Below are 19,885 nucleotides of genomic sequence, written 5' to 3'. Positions count from 1 at the left end.
CCAAGAATCAGGCTGAAAATTCATAATAAGCCTAAAAAGTAGCTGCTCCTCATTCCGACTTTCTGGGACTACTAGAGGCAAATGGCTTCAACTTCACAGAAAATATTGGGCTGGACCAAAAGTACAGGTGTGATGCATATCTCTAGACAAAGGTATTCCACTGCTTGGCATTTATACCAAGAGGAGCTACTTCCCACTCAGGTTCCATAATGAAAATCATTCCTCCATTAACAGGTTGAGAAATATCAATTTGCCCAATTAAAGTGGGAAATCAAGCAAAAACTGCCTTCCTCTCAGAAAAATCAATGGCAAGGTGACAGAAAGAGGTAACTGGATCCAGTCTCCGAACAGCACATTTTGCCTGAATTAATGACCTCCCCTATGAAGGGGAGCCTCCAATGACAGTGAAATACTATTTCCTAGAGTGTGTTTAACCACAGTCTCACCAAGCTTCTCCTCAGAAGCTCACTTCCTTTTCTTCTTCACCAAGTCTTTTGATTGAGTTGGTGGAGATAGTAGCAGTATTTACATCTCAACTGCAACTCTTGCCAACTGCATAACCTTGGGGAAGACACTCACTCTCTTTAAATTCATTAATTTGTCATGAGAATTAAATTAGGAGTACACGTGAAGCACTCAGCACATGCAGATACATGCTTCTTGTGCACTCACATTGTTAAGTGTTCAATAATTGTTAGTCTTTATTGTTGCTATTATGTTTATAATTGCTGTGGTCAGAATGGTTTTAGAGATGATGCCAGTGAAGGTCTGAGGAAAGAGAAATAATTATAAGTGACTAATAGGTGATGGCAGTGGCTGGGAACCTCAAATCTTACCACAAGGGCAACCCTATGAGTCTCAGTGGGACTTACATAGTAAACTGGTTTACAGATTAATCAGGAAAGTTTTTAACACAATGAACTTAGCCTAATCAATCAGCCTCATCTTTCTTTTAAGAAGGTTAATTCACTGTAGAGCTATAGGATCTTATGCTTGGAAGGAAACTAGAAAATCAAGATAATCTAATCTTTTGATGGCACAATACAATCTACCCTACAACTCAGCAAGGTGCATGCCTAGACTCTTAGATGGCTTGAGTGATAGAGAATGCATTACTTTGAAGGCAGATTTGGATAGCTCTCCTTGAGATGTCTTTTGGTATTAAGTATTTAATTTCTACTGGTTGGCCTTAGTTCTTCTTCTTAAAGACAGACAGATGAACCACATTTAATCCCATTTCCAGAGTACAATCCTTAAGGTCTGAAGACAACTCTCAATCCCTGGTGCTGGCATCTTTTCTTCCTCAAGTTAAACATTCCTGAATTTACCAGTCAACAATTGTTATGTCAGACTCCTGAGTTTCTTTGTCTTTTTCATAGCTCAACTCTAAACATGTAATCTATCAATCAGTCAGCTAATGTTTTAAAAGCTTATTACACACAACTGAATAGAAACACTTCCAATAATCACATTAGCACACAGTAATGACAATGATGATAAATGCAATTTACCAAGTATTTTCTATATACCAAGCCATATTCCAAGGGTTTTACACTTCTTATCTCAGTTACTATTTATAACAACTCTATAAAGTAGGTATAATTATTCTTCCCACTAAATAAAAAAGCAAAGTGAGGAAACATGCCCAGCTTTTCACAGCAAATAAGAATAGACCTGGACATTGAAGCCAAGAACTCTAGCTTCAAAACTTGCTCTCTTAGTCAATAAAATATACTATGGAACTGTCACCTCCTTTCTTTTATAGATCATACCTTGATTAATTCGGCCATAAATCATGTAGGTACATATTTATTTTTTATCATTTCCAACTTTCTGTCATTCACAAAGTTGATAAGCATGCTCTCTCACCTTCCCTCAAGTCCCTGACATAAATGTTGAATAAGTTGAAGCATGGTAACATCCACTTGAGCATACAGGTCAATACAGATCAATTCAGCAGGACTCACTTGTATGTTTAAATAGTTACTCCTTTACTGAGCAGCTCTTATATCCAATTCCCTTTATTCCCTCTTGTCAATGAGAATATCACAAAACATACTACCAAACACCTTGTTGATATTTAGCTATGCTAGATCCATAGTACTTTGCTGAGCTATTAGTAATAATATTGAAGGGATATGTGAGTTCAGTTGATGTGATATGGCCTATTTTTAGTGTTTTTAGTGAAAGATTGTGGTTCTGTTGATCATTCCTTTCTATAGGCTCAGACCTTTATAACCGACACACTCCAAAATCTTTCCCAGATGTCAAGGAAGCTTACAAGCCCATAGCTTGCATTATCCACACTTTTTCCATCTTTAGTCTTTAAGAATCTCCCCCATTCTCTACCATTTCTTGAAAAACACTAACTTGATTTCAAAAATTCTATTTGCAAATTCCCTTGGTACCCAGAGATATCATTTGTTCAAGTCAAGAAAGCTGAATTAATGCAAAGCAATTAGGTGCCTTCTGATATTACATTTCCTACCTCTGTCTGTCTTTTCCTATGCAAAGACCTATTTTCTTGTCAGACAAGACAGGGGTAAAATAGGAGCACAAGGAATTCTTTCACATCACTGAAGGTTCTATGTTGCAAATGACAGAAACTCCAGCTCCTGCTGGTTTGGACAAAAGACATAATTTATTCAATCACAGCTGGAAATCCAGGGGTAGTCTCATTTGAACATTCAGGGCCTTAAAAATGTCACCAGGACCTAGTTTCTCCCATCTTTTGGCTCCATTCTTAAGTTGGCTGCAATTTTTGGTCTCTGCAATGGCCAGATGGCAGCCAAAAGTGTTTTATACCACCCCACGTTCTAGCCCAAAGGACAGAACACAGCCTCCATGCAACATATAAACAAAAGTCCTGAGCTTATATGTCATTGATCCAAATTGGGTGAGGTTCCCACCTATGAGCAAAGCAGCGATGGCCAGGGGATTGGAAGGAAGTCCCTGAATGACTTAGCACTCACAAGCTCACTACGGAAGCCAGGAGCACAGTCAGTGCCACTGGACTCTTGTTTTGAGAATGAGGGAAAATCAAGAAACATTTATCAAGAAATGGTGAAAGAGATACCAGGTCTCTAAATAAATTACACTCCCTATATCTCCTTCTTCATCAACAGCCTACCAATTATAAGCAGCAAGCCATTTTTTGATACTTGTGTTCTGGCATTAACTGAAGGGCCACTTTCTGTTCGTCAGAGTCCACTTTCTCATAGCTACCCTGAGCTAAGTGCTCACTCCTGGTCCGGTGGCTCAGGGACTTGTTTCTTCTTCCTCTGTGACAGAGTGCCATTCTCTCTCCTGCCCATTTTAGCTCCTCCTAATCCAGAAGGTAATTTCTTTCCCAGAAGATCCAATTTACCTTTTTTACAAAAATTTCATTCCAAATATTTGACGTTTTTATTTAATCCACAAAAATGACAGTTTCTGTGGTCAACCCAGTAGGCAGCTCCAGAGACACAGTTTCTCTTTCTTTTCTCCCTCTGCCACATTATTCCATTTCCAGCCTCTGATTTGTGTTTCCACTTCTTCCTACCTTGTTGGAACTTTGTCTCTCTTGGTGTCCTTTTTGTATCAGTTCTTCCATTCTGTCGAGGCATTCCCCCTCCCTCAAGCACACGCAATGCTTTTCTGCTTATCTTCCCAAGAGTAGGAAAGGAAATTCTACCTTACCAGTCAACATTTAACAAACAGAAACTTGTTTTTCTACACTGGAAGTTCTCCACGGTAGTGTGCATTCATTTTGCCAGTGATCCCCACCCTCATTTTACAGATTGGGACACGGATGCTCCAAAGAGGTCATATTATTTCTCATTAGCATCAGAATTAGACATGGTATTCTAGTTCTAGTCAGTTGTTCTTCTTTATTAAACTACATTGGGCTCTTCTAACTTCTGCAGTTTTTTGATTGCAGGAACAACAACGAGCAGTAAGTGGTCCCTTAGCCAGATCTCATCAATAGCATAAGTGACATCGATAGCATTTGTACAGTGTCTTACAGTTTATAAAGCACTTCCTTTTTTTGTATCCCATTTGCTCCTGACATAAAAATGCTTAACGTAAGTATTATCATCTGATTTTTAAAAAACTGAAGCAAAGAGCAGTCAAATGATTTTCTGTAAGTCTCACAGCTGGTAACAAGTCTAAGCAGGAACTGAACCCTGGATTTGTGCTTCTAAAGCCAGTGTCTTTTATCTTCCATGCTGACTTTAAAACAGGGGTCCCCAACCCCTGGGCTGTGGATCTGTACTGGCTCAGGCCTATGAGCAGGAGGCTGAGCTTGAACGTAATGTGCTTCAATCATCCTGAAACCCTCCTCCCCACTTCCCACCCCCATTTGTGGAAAAATTGTCTTCCACAAAATTGGTGCCTGGTGCCAACAAGTCTGGGGACCATTGCTCTGAAACACTCACTTGAATTTTGCTCACTCTGGGACCCCACAGTCTTCTTGCTCCTAGGAAAAAGGAAGTGTTTAGGCCCAATGCCATAGCTCAATTTACCTGATTAGAAACTGCTATTTTTCACCACCTGAGAAATGAATAAGGATGCTACAATGAAAGTTTGGAAGCAAAGAGACTGGGAAAATAGGAATGAGAAAAAAATGAAGTATACTGAGTGAAGAAACAAGAGAAAAACACAAAAGAAAAACCATAAAAGAAATTAAGAGATAGCATAAGAGAGAACAGAAAAAGACAGTGAGACAGGATAAAATAAAATGAGTATATTAAAAAATAAAAAAGCAAAAACAAACACATTATCCCAAAGCCCGCAGGTGCCAGCAATTCAAACAAACGTATAGCAATTACCAGAATTAACACAGCCTTAAATAGCTTGGCTCACCAGATGTGGACTCCTATCAGGGTTCTATAAAATGCAAAGTTATTACAGATTAAACCATTAATCATCTGTTCAGAGACTATCTCTGGCTGCAAAATCCCATTTGGTTTTAAATGGCTAATAATCACAAAGGGATGTGGAATGTAATGTGGGTAATGATGTTCTACCCAATCCTTTTTCCTTTAAATATGTGTTCCACTCTCCCAATTCTTGTGCTTTTCCTCCCTCCCCATGAGATGCATAAGAAAAGAGAGGTAAGGTAGACCAGTATGTCCTAGAGGTCTCAGCAGCACTTGAGCTTCTCCACAGGACAATGAAGAACCAGTGCAGAACCAACAGATCAGGGGACAAGTACTGTATTGAGAAGAAAGGATGATGGTGTAGAAAGAACCAAATCAAATAACACAGCAAACCTCAACATGGGCGGATACTATGATGGGCTTGAGTCAGATCCCTGGTGCCAGTGAGTCTGATAGAGACACTCTCTGTGTAACTTGGCCTTGACTTGGCTTTTCTGTACTGCACCATGCTTTACCCAACAATAATAGCTAAGTAATGAAAAAAACATACAAAGGAAGAACTGTATGTCTTCAACAGAGGGCCACTGAAAAACTGAAATGGGATTCAGAAGGCAGCCCTTTTCTATGGAAATTTTAAGATTCAGATAAGCACTTTCCCTGCTCAATGCCAAAGCCAATGGACCACCCTTCCCAACCCTGCTCTTCAGCCTCCTAGGACAAAAATACACATCAGGGGAAAGGAGGAGACAGACTAGCTTCAGTCTTTAATGAGTCAAAGCCTGATGGGCAAGATGTGTCATTCTACTACTTAAGATCCCCCAGTGTTTCCATGTCTTTACTTCTATTTTGCTTATTAGGTTATTTTATTCATTAGATTCCTCTTATAAGTGAGATCATATGGTATTTGTCTTGACAGGTGGCAGAGGGGAGGGGAGATGGGGATAATGGTGGAAAGAAAGGGAAGGGATCAAAGAACATGTATGAATGACCCATGGACATGAACAATGGTGAGGGGATTGTGGGAGCAGGGGGTGGGCTGGATGGAGGAGGGCAAAGGGGGAAGAATTGGGACAACTGTAACAGAATAACAATAATAAAAAATCCCCTAATGGCTCCCCATTACCTAGAAAATAAAGTTCAAGGGTATAGAGTAAAATAAAGTTTTCTGTGACTTGGCCCCTCCTTACTTCATAGCCACATTTTTAGAATTCCATTTTGTGCCCTGAAATCAACAAACTGTGCATTTCTCACCCAGACACCATGAAGTGTCCCATCTCTGGGCCTTTGATCAAGCTGCCCCCTTGTCCTGAGGCACCATTCCCTCCATTCTTCCCTGCGCACTTCTGTCTACCTTTAAGCCTCACCTTAGACACTGGCTCCTCTACAGAGTGTTCCTGAACCCCAGGATATATTAAGTCCCACTGCTTGGCAGCCCCATTGCACCCGACAATGCCTCTTTTGGTACATTAACTGCTTTAGTGAATCATATTTGGGTGTCTGTCCTCCCCACTAACTGTGAGGTCCTCTAAGGCAGCAAACATGCCTGATTCCTCTTTATGTCTCAGCACAGCCCTCAGCTGACTGCAGGTTTTCAGTCCATGTTTGCTCGCCTAACATCCACCAGATTTTAGAGCTCCATCAGGTTAGCCCACTCAGTCATTTATTCTAGACGTAATTACTGAGAGCATTATTCCTCTAGGTGCTGAGAAAACTCCTGTGAACAGAGGAGGATTTTGTCCTGATGGAGCTCATATTTTAACAGTAAGGAGATTGAGAGTTGTCTAATAAACAAATGACAGAGGCAACAAACTAGGTAATAACTGAGGGTAGATGGGATGGGATAGCCCTACGTCAGCAAAGATGAGAAAATTTTAGTAGGGCAAAACTTACAATAAAGGTTTATTTTTTTCCCATAAGCAGTCATTTACTGATATGGAAAATATGGAGTTATGCATGTGTGAATACATATTCACTTATATTCATAAACTGTTTTATAAGATGCATTATAGAATCTTTAGTAATAATCATAGAAAAACACCATTGTATGGTTTCACTTTTATGTACATTATTTCATTTGACCTTAAGGAGAACATAACAGAAGTCATATTACTTCCACATAATGGGTTAGGAAACTGAGACTCAAATAAAATTGGTGGCTTCATCTAGACCATAGAACCAGAGTGAAAGCTGGTACTTCCAACCAGGTTTTCTAATCTTAAACCCAGTATTCTTTTTATCATACTATGATGCCTCCCTCAAAGCCTTTTCGACCCTGTTCTTCCTAAAGGAAGTTATTACCCATTTCTCTTAGCCTTGCTGAGCCTTTTCATGCGATACTTTTCTCATATCAGAGGTGGGCAAGGGGAAGGGTTCCTAAAGATTCAACTACTGCCACATCAAGATGTTTTTTAGTGATCCTAAGAAACTACCTAAGAGCATTTATTGAAAAGCTTTTGTGTTTATTAATTTACAAACCTGGGATTTCACTTGGCAAATACAGAAAGTCATATACAAAGTTGGGTCTTTTTAAAATTCTTCTTGCTGCCTACCTCCTTCTCACCTGAAGAATTTTCTATTCAAAGAACTAATCATCATTCACTCATTACCTTGGAGTATGAGAGAGAGATGATTTCTGTGTGGAAGAGTATTTGCATGAGCAGGAGAGGAAGGGGAAGAAGTCCTTCACCCAAGTACAGCAAAATAGCTGGTTTGGACTTAAAAAGCAGTGTCAGGATATATTTTAAATTTTAACTGTACTGTACTCAGAAAAAAAGCAGGTTTACAATTGTGAGTATACAAAACAGAGTGTATTCTTGCATTATTATTTATTAGCTACTGTATTACTTATTACTATTATTAACCTACTTTGGCCCACTGCTTCATTTATGGAAAGACCACCAGGCCAAGAGCTATTCTAGGAGTTGGGAACACAAGAACAAAAAACAGACAGACCTGTGAAAACGTGAAGAGGAATAAGATCCTGACTTTGTGATGTCTAACTGGACACAAATCTTACTTACACTGATACCAGGACATGTGGAAAACCACAATAGTTTGATGACAACTTAGACACTCTTTGGTGTGGCTGGTACATGGGTATCAAGTTTACAGGTGTGCATACAGGTGAAATCATGGTGGAGCCAGAACTAAGTTTTCAGATGTGAAGAAACTGTAGTTCCAAATATAAAACTGATTTTGTGCAACACATGACATGTAGATGCCCCAGAACTTCAAAGTCCCTTTACAGTGGCCCCATTTTGAAGAAAATGACATATAAAAGCACCTAGATCAGCTTAAGGCAACTTAGCGCTACAAATAGCAGCAGAAGTCAGAAAAAGAAAACAAAGATAGGGAAAGGAAGAAGAAACTAAAGTAACTGGAGACTGTTCCAAACGCAAATAGTTAACATGGATCAGTGGGAGAAAGTCTCAACATAACTAGAAGTGTTGGCCATTTACTAAATTATCCAAGAGAAGCAGCAAGAACAAAAGAATTTCCCAGCCCTGCCCACAGAAAAGTGAATTGTAATAATTAAGTGGAAAGAAAGAATGTCCAGGACCACATTACACTCAAAGATATCTATTTAAACCACTAAGACAAATAAGAAAGCCTTCCAAGTCCCTTAGAAAGACTGGACTATACAATATGTAAAGGAGAGATAGAACAAAAGTTAATAAAGTTCTCATTGTGCCCACCATTTCCCTTCATATCTTAGACTTTCTTTTTTTCATACTTGATCTGGATTTAAATGCAGATTTATCTTGCTAGCTAAGGTATGTGTTTGTTTTTATTACTAATTACTGTTAATGGCACTTTTTCAGAACTGTCTTTAATTTTTAAGCTATTATGTGACTTTTGAAGCTGTTTGCTCTCTACCTAGGAAGTGAGAGAGAGAAAATTTATTTTATCTGTTTTAGGTTCTTCATGCATAAAGTTATTAGAGATACCTTCACATTTTGATAAGTCTTGCTTCAAAATATTTAAGAGCAACCTTCCTGAATGACAGATTTGGGAAACTGCTCCTTTGTTTCAAAATACATAAAATAATCAGAAAAAGATTGGTCCTAGAGGCCACCCCTAGATCCTTTCCAGGAAAAACTTCTGCTCAGGGCTGTTTCTCTACAAAAAAAAAAAAAAAAAAAAAAAAGGATGAGTTCTCCACCACAATCAATGGCTCATTCATTCCTGAGCCACATACGTGGTAACAAAATGTTCCTATCTATTTCTGATGAGAGAGCGATTCCAGTATAGTGTGATTTCACAGTGTTTAAGAGCCTTTCAGGGTTCATTAGACACTGAGTAGTTTAGGCTTTTATTCTATCCACATGGGAGTAAATCCCATGGAAGAAGTGTTCTGTCTGTGGCAATTCCATCAAGAATGACCAGTAGAGTCCCTGTGGTCTGCAGAAGCCTAGGCAATCTCTAGCAGAGAGGGGAAAACACTGTTTGGGCTCTCATCTGTAATTTGTCCTTCAGACCAAGAACAATACAAAGCCGTAATTGAATTTTTTCCTCCTTTGTCCTGTCACTTCTTCCTACCCCTTCCTCTCAAGCCACATGTCATTTATGGCAGCAGTGCCCAGCTCAGACATCAATTTTCTCCAACACTGATTCCCACCTAAAACTCACCAGTTTCCTCTACTCAATTACAACATTTCATCTGTGGCACTGAACATACACTGTTTTCAACTATAACTGTCCACTTCCTGATCTCCTCTCCCTTGCTAGATTATAAAGCCTTCAAGTACAGAGACCATGGCCTGTGAAGAGACACTAAGTTTAATTATGGCACAGAACAGGTATCCAATGATTATTTGCTAAGTTTATCCATTCAATAAATACTTATTAGGTACTTATCATACACCACTTGTGATAGGCACTACTCCTGTCCAGACACGACTCACAGTCGAGTCAGTGGTGTGAATGAACACAGGTGCAATGCCATTTCATGTATAAGTGAGGTTTAACAAATTTTATGTTAAACAAATAAAACATGTATCCTGAGAGTAGGCTTATAACATGTCATAGGGATCTCTATCTATAATAAGGAACACTGTTACCTTCTCAAAAGTTTTCCCAGGGAAATGGTATAGATAGATACCTTAGGTAATACACCTTACCTTAGATTAAACAAAAATATACAGAATACTGCTCTGGTGACACAGTGTTCTGAAAGAATTCTACCAAATCAAGTCTGATTTTTTTTTGCCTCAACAATTGACCTTAGTGGTTGAACTTACACTTGACTGAAGCTCCTTTGCTCTCAGACAGAGGTCCCAACACATCAGCTACAATAGTATAAATGAATAATGGCAAAACCCACTGCTTCCTCATAGCTGCTAGTCTTCATGGGGTAAAAAAAAAAAAGGAAAAGCCAGTCTTCTGGGCCTTAATGTTACATTCTGAGAATTTTCCTTTATCTCAAATAATGAGACTCTTAGGAACACCAAACTTGGACAAAGTAAAATAATAAACACATTTTAGACAAGACATGCAACCACAAATGGAGCCACTTTTCACCAGAGCTCTTCATATGTGCCAAATCAAAAGTACAAAATAAAATTTTAATAGTTCCTTATGATTTCAAAGTCTTTTCATATGTGTTATTTTAATTTGTAAATGCAGCCACCTGAGAAATTAGATTCCTCATTAGTGAAAGAACAGTGCACTTCGGTGGTGAACTCAAGGTCATGTAACCAGCTTAAACTCTGACCAAAACCTAGGACTCTACTTTGAGTTCAAACTCTTTTCTGCTATTACTTTGGTCTCAAAAATAGATTAGATGACAGAGCCAGTTACTGAAGTGCAAAATTCATTTTTTCTTAGACAAAGTACTAAATGGAGTATGTGAACTTTACCTCTTTAAGGCAGCCCATGAAGTTGTTGCTGACAGGTGAACCTGGCAAGTCAGCAGTACTGGGGCTTCCTCCCACGTAGAAGAAGTCATCTGAGCCCAGCATGGTGTAGTCCTCTTGAGTGTAGCCTGTCGTGGTCAGGATGCCATCCACAGAGATTGTCACCTGGTAAAGGGACACAGGGACAAAAAAATCCCAATAATGACCTTATAGTCCTATTAAAATCCAGTGGCTTCCCCCACCTGTAGCTTCACTTTTGTTTAAGATTTTGGTGAGGTATTCTTTCTAATTTGGTTTGATTTTGGTATGTGCAGCCAAGTTCCATTTTCTGGTCTGCCTTCCTGTGGCCCACAGAGCAGCATTCCCCTGCAGACTCCTAGCAGAGTTTGTTGGAACTGCCAAGCTGAGCTACTTGCTCTACCCATTGCACTCTTTACTCAGTCAGGCTAGAAAATGGAACTGTCCTCAGACGATATCACTTGTCTCAGTTCATTGGTAAAATGATTGTTTTTTGATGATTGTTAATTATGGTGGTAGTGAAACACAGCAAACGATACATTTGACGATGGGTTTGTTAGGGGTTGGTCTTTGGTTGTTGATGGATTTTTCCTTTTTTCTTTTCTTTTTTCTTTTCTCTTTTGTTTCTCTTTTGTTTCTTTTTGGATTCACACCACACTGACAAACATGCATTCAGGTAGGGAAGAAGAAGGGTCTGGATTCACATGTGTCATGGATGGTACATGCCATGGACTTCCCCAGGACACCAACCCTTGCCCTCCCTTTGCTGCCATCACCACCACCAAGAAAATAAATGAGGCAACTCTAACAAAAAGAAAGGAATAATAATGCATAATAACCAAAACAATAATAATCCCACAGGGAAGAAGGAGCACCCATACACCCAACATCCATGAAAGGAGCAGAGGGCAGAGAGAATAGATGGACCTCAGAGCATGCACACACCATACACTGACACACCCATGCAAAATTATCTGGAGCTAAGAGAGAAGGCAGAAGAAAAAGGAGGGAAGTGGGAGATGGTGAGGAAAACTAAAAGAAAGAATCAGAATCCACATCATCCTCACATGCACTGCAACAACTGAAAAACAAGATGGGGTGTGGAAAAAAAACACTCAAAACTAACAGGTCACTTTTCCCTTGCCTGCCACCTCCCTCACTAAAAAAAAAAAAGAAAAGAAAAAGTCCAAACCCAACCCCCAAACATATGAAGAATGAGAAAAAAATTAAAAAGAGTGGAGACAAAAAAAACAGAGAGAGCGAGAAGAAAGTGGACTTCAGTTGAAATTTTGGTAGGTTGTTAGTAATGAAGAATAAAACGAAGGAACAAAATCAGATGCCAATGGGGAGATCCACAAGACAGGGACATGCCATGCAGAGTGTGGACAGAGAACACAATTGGTGAAGCTCCCTTTGGCCATGGTGGGGAGTAAGGTAAAAGAAGGGAAAAGAAGAATACAAGGAGCAGAGTACTATCCTCCCCAGATCACCTGTGGCAGCCATTGCCACACAAACAGGGAAGAAAGCAGGGATTGAGGAATGGGGAGAATCAAAGAAAGGAGGAAGAGTGAGGGAAGGGAAGACTCAGACATTAGGAAGGTCCTCAATATAAATCCTGTGGTCCTTAGTCTGTAAGTTCAAAATTGCAAAAGAGAACAAAAAAACAAAACAAAACAAAACAAAACAAAACAAATTTAGCTAAATGGAGAAACTTTCCTTAAAAAAATGCCTTTTGAAAAAGAAAAAAAACTAACTGGAGAAAATAAAATCATTCCAACCAAACTCATCCAAATATCATCTGTAGGACAGGAGCATCCCCTTTCTTTTTATTTTTTTAAGAAAAAAAATGGGCATTTAATTAAACAAAAATTTTTAAAGAAGGAGAAAGTCTAAAGAGGATAAAAGAGAGGTTGGGGAGGAAAAGAGGGGCAACACACGGCAAACCCAAAAAAAGAGACAATAAGAATGATATCTACCAGACAATGTAGTTTGTTTACCATAGCGTGTCCGATGCCTGAGTGCTTTGCGGAAAAGGGGGAAGAAAGGAAATTAAAAATTGTGAACAGAACGATTGTTAATTAAAAAAACTAAAAAACAAAGATGAGTCGTTAGGGTGTTAGTACATTAGTCGGTTAGTAAAATGACACATTGCATGAATGATCTTGTGTTAGTTTTTTCAAAAAAAAGGCACCCAACACAGAAAAAGAGAGTGGGGAAGACAATGAGACCAGGACTCTATGGAAAACCTTGGCACCCAGGACACAGCCAGGAAAGGAGGTACAGTCCACCTTGTCATTTTAACTCCCCGCTTTTTCCAAATCAGACCTCACCCCAGTTAGAATGAGTATTATACTTACTTTCCAAGGGCTCTTCTGAAAGAACACCACCCCCTTTTCATTCCCACCCTCTAGCAATAGATATTCCACCTGTCCTGAAAGAAAAGACCCCCAAAGTTTATCATGCCACATGTAGATAAATATAGCCAAAATACCAATACGTTAGTTTTTCTTTGTTTGTTTACATCTGACTCTGACTACATGCACAGACAACCATGACTTTTTCCCAGAACAGAAATAACTTAAAATATTGACCAGCCACATCTAACGTAGGAAGGCTACATCATGTACCTTACTCGAGGATTCCACAGGTAATGTAAAGATCTGATTTTGTATGGATTTGTGCAGCAGGAGGGTAACATTCTTCTTTTTTTTCCCCCTTTGATTGTAGAATAACTGTGTGGTTAGAATGCATCAAAATAGTTGGATTCTCTCTATTACCCAATGAAGTTTTTGTTTGGTTTTGTTTTGTGTGTGTTTTTTTGTTTGTTTTGGGGGTTCTTGGTTTTTTTTTTTGCTTTGCCAAAATTCTGCCTGTTGGGATCACACCATTCCCCCCCACACACACACCATTCCTCTTTAAGATTTTCTTTTCAAGCTTTTAAGTATTTTAAGCAATTTTTTTATATGGCTAGCAGAGAGGACTGGCAGGTTAAAATGAGAACAGAGGCCCCACAATTAGTCTCCTCCTTGCTATTTTTTAATGCTAAATTGCCAACACACCTGAGTTGGGAGGTTGGAAGGCTGGAAGGCTGGGAGACTGGGTTACCAGTTTCATGTTTGTGGTTTAACAAAAGTCACATACAGAGGTAAAGAAATTCATGTGATGGACATGACCTTACACTTGGGCAAGGTCATGGACAAAAAAGCAAAGCCAAAAGCAAAAAATTCCATAGAAATACATTACTATCTTGGTCCCTAATCTCAGTTATGGTTTGGAACAGATAGTCCCCACTCCTTCCTTTTATGAGAACTCCCAATAAAGTGCTGGCCATTGCCTAGACTTGGTTCAAAGGCAGAACCATGAATAGATGACCCAGAAGGAAGAAATGGGAAAGTTCTGCTCCATCTGGTAATGAGCTCCTCAAATGAATTTTTGCCACAGAAGCTATTCAACCTTACCAAAAAAAGTAGATGAGAGGGCCAGAGGCTTGTTATCAAATATTTATGAAGTGGTTTACAGTTTAATTGAAATAGGAGCTTCCCACCCCTGCAAATGTATCCTAGGGAACACAAAAGTATGTTCTAAATGTATTTTTAATGGGCAAAATAATATTAAATGATTCAGTGTTGAAAGGATTGCATTTATAAATCAACTCTGCTCCTCTGAGATTTCCTTCTTTCAATAGATTGCGTTTAGATTGCAAAATTCAGTCAGGATTTCAGTGAGGTCCTATCTTGGGCATATTTTCTCTAGAAGATTCATTCTCCCACTGTCAAGTAATGCCTCAATACCCTAGGGCCTCTATGTGGCCTCATCTAGAACTGAGAGCTTTGCTTTTCTACACATTTAGTGACAGACATAGTCACCTTAGTGACAAAATACTCAGCCTGTAAATAGTTTGCATGTCACACAGTGAGTCTAGCAACAGACCATGGATGAGCTCATAATCCTTCTGAAACATAAAGTACAGTACTTTGCATATTTAGCCACTGCACATGGCTGGGGAGGATTGTAATCACCATTTCACAAATGGGAACCATGGTGCAGAAAGGTTCAATGGCTTGTCCAAGGGCACAGAGAAGACTTGGGTCTAGAACTTGGAAGAGAAACTCTCAGGGGCTTCTTTCCTCTGCTTGCTGATTCAACAGCACAACCAATATCAGAATTACAGTTTGGTTTATCACCTTCAGTTTAAAGTACTGAGTTGAGGCCCAATTCTATTTTGGAAAAGCGTTTACAGTGGAGATAAAAGCAAGCCTTTCTCCAGCTAATTAGAATCATTTCTAGAATGCCAAGGGAGTCTGGGAACTAGGAGAGAGTTAGAAAAATAGTTTTATTGGAGAGAACCACAGCCCGATTCTGCTCCTCAGTACATGAAAATTCTCCCCTCCACTGATGAATGTCTAAAGGGGGTTACTGTGTACCTGTCAGTCAAAACTGGAAAAAGGTCATATTTCACTTGGTCTAGACCTACAGCTCAACTATATTAAGCTCTTGTATTTTAGCAAATGGAAATTTGACTTGGGCTCTCTTGACAGTTGAGAAGGTCTCTTCTGACTAAGTATAGATGGGGGGTGATGATAAAAAATATCAGCAATAGGGTTCTTTGGCCTTGGAGGAAGAAAAAATAGAATAGTGATTCAAAAATGTTCAATCTACATTTATGAAGATGACTGGAGGAGTCTAAGTCTTGCATTATTTGGCAACTTCACCACAGATAGATTAGAATCTCCCAACCAGGTGGCTTTCTTGTCAAACTTAAGTATGGAAATGGGTGTTTTAATTATTGTGTGTTTCCCATATGTGTGAGCCTTCTCCATTTATTTAGTTTTATTAAGGAGTTATACTTTTATCAATCAGAAAACACATGCAAACACTGTCAGTTCTTATGATTCATATTTACATTCAAAAGCACTGAATCAATCATATCACAGAAGAAAATTTGATAAGAACTATCTAGAAATTTGCATGTTTTCTGATTAATAAAGGATGAATGTTGCCCAACTGGGTCTCATGACACATTTTCCAGAAGAAAAACCAAGTGAAAATAGCAACCTGGAAAAGGCAGTCTCAGCACAGATTTTGACTTTTATGGGAAAAGCTTTCTTTTTTAACTGAAGTAGGCTGCTTAGGTATTCTTATTGCTATTACTGTTAGTTATGAAATTGAAACAACTTCACTGGGCTGAAGCTCTCTGAGCGTGTGGTCACCTGACGGAGTTGCCTACTTAGAATCAGCAGGCGATGGGAGTTCTCAAGCACGGACAGAACCACGAAAGGCTGCTCCAAAGTTGATATTTTTATTTGGGTCCTTCCACTTTCCAGGCCTCCCAATCAACTGAAGAGTCTTGGAGGCAGAGGCATGAGCAATAAAGTAGGAACACCGCACCAAGGAACAAAGAAACAGAGGAATTCAGAAAGATTCCAGCTAATTCATTCCAAGGCTAGAGGTTAACATAACAACTGAAAAAATAAAATTGGGTGAGGGGCTGTAAATGAAAAGGAAGAGAAAAAGGAAGACTTTTCTAGAGGGAATTAAAATTATGGCATCATGGCAATGGCTAACTTAATTAAAAGGAAAAACATATACAAAGAATGAGGAAAACCTATTAAGCTGCAAAAACAAAACACTGTCTCTAATTGAATTTAACAATAACACGACAAGATTCAAATGTGTAATTAAGAAAATGATTAAAAGGAATGCAGAAAAAAAGGAATGAAAGTGCTTATAACTTTTATTATCTATACAACTGAATTTTTTCTTAAATAACAAGCACAAATAGAGAATTGAAGCACAGAGAGAAGCACATTTTAATAATTTTTCTTCTGCAATGGCAAAGACTGGGAGAAAGTTAGACTTCAACAAATCCAAACCCATATCTATAACCCTCTCCACCTCATCCATCATCTGCTTCACAAACTTCCTCCCTGACTACCTAAGACAAGCCCCTGAGCGCTCTCTCCCTTCAGCATTACCTGCCGGAGGTTGCGTGTCACTTTGACATCGTGCCAGGCGTTGTCATTGAATTTTCCATTCACTGGCTCCACAATGGCCTCAAAGGCTCCGGACCCCAGGTTAATGACCAAGGAGACCGCACCATCCTTCAGAGCCAGGTTGACGTAGTCAGCCGACTTGCCCGTGTGCAGGATGAGCCCATTCCGCTGCCAGGTCTTGAAGGACAGCGTGATTTCATCACTGCTGCTCTGGATTGGGTTCTGAGACAGGTCATAGCACAGGTACTCTGAGCCTCGGAAAGTGGCCACATTCTCCTCTCGAGCTGCAGGAGTAAAAGGTGGGAAGCAGTCAATCAACACTTGTCTGGCATGAGTCAGATAGATCTCTGCAAATACCAAGAAGAACATGCCCCCAGGGCACTGCCCCACCACTGGGCTGACACCAACTCTACATTCTCTCCAACTTTCCCCACAAGACTCATATCTAAGCACCAGGAAAAGAGGCAGAGAAGGAAACTGCAGAGAAGCTCTATGTCCACAGAAGGATAGAAGAGCAACACAATGACATAGGAGAGCTGGCTGTCTTTTCTTCAAATTTTCTCAGAAACAAACCTACAGGGAAATTTCAGGCAAAATGGTAAAATAAGGTCTACCTTGCTTTTGCTTCAATTATGGCCCTTAAATGGTTGTAGAAGAGCTGGTTTAGAATGGATAATTATGTGTTCTGACAGAGAGTTTTAGCTCTAGGTAACATTTATTGATGAAAAACCAAAAATCAATTGCCCCAAAAGATTTGGCTCTGATTGGGATCCATCAGTAACCCAGTTAACTTTGGGTTCCATGTCACTGAGTTCTAAGCCCAGTGGAACATGACTGGGTTAGTAAATAGGAGGTTGTACCTGAGAAGGTGATCAAACAAATGAGGAAAATGAACAGAATGAAATTTGGTAATATGCTTTGACAAGACAGCATTACCACCCTTAGACACAAAAGGACCTCTGCTCTGGGGGTCTCTATTTTAGGTGGCCCTGGTTAGACCATCTCTCCCTACAAGAGTAGGAGCCCACAAGGCCAAGGTGACATTCTATTGGAGCTATACACTCAGAGACCATATTCCAGACACCAGGACTTTGAAATCCCCTACCCAAAGAGACCCAAGTCTGTGTTCAGAGCTTGTGCAAGCCTCTCCCCTGGATCTATTTTCTGGAAAAAAAAAATCATGCTGTCAATATGCATACCTCACTGTCTGAGGATTAGCAATAGGTGACCTTTTGCAAGGCTTTGGATGGAGAACTTGACCTCATGGGCTAGAGCATCCACATGCATTTACACTAGACTCCTTTGTGAGACAGAATGGAGCCAAAGGTGGAAAGAGGAGTGGATAGGACATAGGCTGAAGACGCAGAGGCTGGCTCTCTCTCTGCATAGTTTCCCAATGCAGAACTCTGAAGAACCTGAAAATTCTAAATGCAAACCCAGCTTACATAGCTTACAGGTCATTTCAAAGGTATATTTTTCAAGATAAGAGGATGAAATATATTTTATTTAATCATTTGTTGCTTTGACCTATAATTTCAATATACTACGTGTGGACTTCCATTTATCCTGTGGTCTAGCAGTCTCACTTAGAGCAGCTGACTTCCTATTTGAGTTGGTTAAAAGTTACCTAAAAAACCTCATTAATAAAAGGAAATGTATAAAAATGCAAGGTTAGATATTCAGTTTCCCTCTAAGGAGTGGGGACTACAAAATAAGGTTGAGAGAATTCTATTTTCCCTTCTAGAATGACACTTCAGCCTTACCAACCAAAACCAGGTCCATCTCAATTCAAATCCTTATCAACCCTCACAGCCCATGGTCAGTCACTTAAGTAAAATAAAATAAATATTTCCTCATCATGAGATAAGAGTTATAAAGGAGTCGCTTTTATAATATGGAGAGATGACCACCAACTACATACTATTAAATTAATCATAGCATCATGACATCATTAAAACAGGAACCCCCAACTTAATACTCTAGAAAGTTAAAGAAGTGATGAAGTTTGCCCCATATGTTTTTGATGGCCTCAGTGACATGTGAATACCTGCATATTCATGTTTTCACACACACACACACACACACACACACACACACACTGGTATAAGCAAAAGGGGTCTGCCCACTTATAAATGACCACTTGTAAAGTGACCACTTACAAAGTACTATTAGGATTAAGTACTACTCAGCACATAACCTATGCCTCATGCATTTTACCAAAATAGCCCCCAAAATTCATAGAGTAGAAATTTCACACTATCTGTATGTTTGAAATGGATGCAACCAGCACCCTAAGTGTTCTATTGTCATGATCTCTCCTCTCATTTCTGAAGAAATGGCTTTTTAAAAACATACCTGGACAAGGCCTTGTTCAGTAGCCCTGGAGGTGAGACTGATTGAGTAGAAGATGATAAGTCAGATGAAGTCATCACCACTAAGTTCTTTTCCTACAGACAAATGTGCACAGAGCTAACTACTATGCCTGTCCTTGGCACCATACACAGTGTATTAATGGGTGTCTTCTATAAACATTTAAGTTACTGAACAGAGATAAATGAGCAAGGAAAGGAGGCCTCCAAAGAGAAGCTTAATCACACATACCATTTAACAGGGGAAGGTTTGACACAGAACAGCAAGGCACCAGGATATTATTTAATATGCTATGTGGTGCTTAATATGTTTCATATAATTAGACCAATGAGTCTGTAAATATAATAAATTTTAGAGCTATAAGGGATTCCAGAGATTGCCCAATTTAATGCCCTTGTTTATTAAGGAAGAAACTAGCAACTAGGAATAAGTGTGTTGCATAAGACAGTTTGTGTTATACTGGACTTCCAGTGCCTCTGGACTTTTCTATAAATATCAGTTTAAAAAATAAATAAATAAATAAATAAATATCGGTTACATTTCCTTTTGCCCATTACTCTATATATTACCATATGCTCCTATTCTACTTCTCAAAGAACACAAATAATTTCATGGATCTGTGCACTAACCTATAAGCCATCCCGAACCGTGCGTAAAGAGGCCAAAAACCTATTCCCTCCACCTTATGTAAATCGCACTTGTTCAACAACAAAAAAAATGGTTCCCTTCCTCCCCTGGAATCTGGGTGTGTTTAAAACAAAAGAACTTGTTTGATGTGGAAGACCAT

The 19,885-nt window shown here is 39.3% G+C and overlaps 1 protein-coding gene across 1 annotated transcript in view; it reads right to left on the bottom strand.

The window, feature by feature from the left end:
- Positions 1 to 19,885, bottom strand: part of NRXN3 (neurexin 3) — a 1,496,747-nt gene that overhangs the window by 1,053,642 nt on the left and 423,220 nt on the right. The window contains exons 5-6 of the mRNA XM_053673404.1: positions 16,711 to 17,012; positions 10,721 to 10,882 (exon numbers count right to left, since the gene is read on the bottom strand). Of these exons, the coding sequence (XP_053529379.1) occupies positions 10,721 to 10,882; positions 16,711 to 17,012 (464 nt within the window). The remainder of the gene's footprint in view (positions 1 to 10,720; positions 10,883 to 16,710; positions 17,013 to 19,885) is intronic.

Source organism: Artibeus jamaicensis, unplaced genomic scaffold (genome assembly GCF_021234435.1).
Source record: "Artibeus jamaicensis isolate MK-2021 breed Jamaican fruit bat unplaced genomic scaffold, CSHL_Jam_final contig_851, whole genome shotgun sequence".
Lineage (NCBI taxonomy): Eukaryota > Metazoa > Chordata > Mammalia > Chiroptera > Phyllostomidae > Artibeus > Artibeus jamaicensis.
The sequence above is the reverse complement of the archived record's forward strand: the minus strand, read 5'-3'. Positions and strand labels throughout refer to the sequence as shown.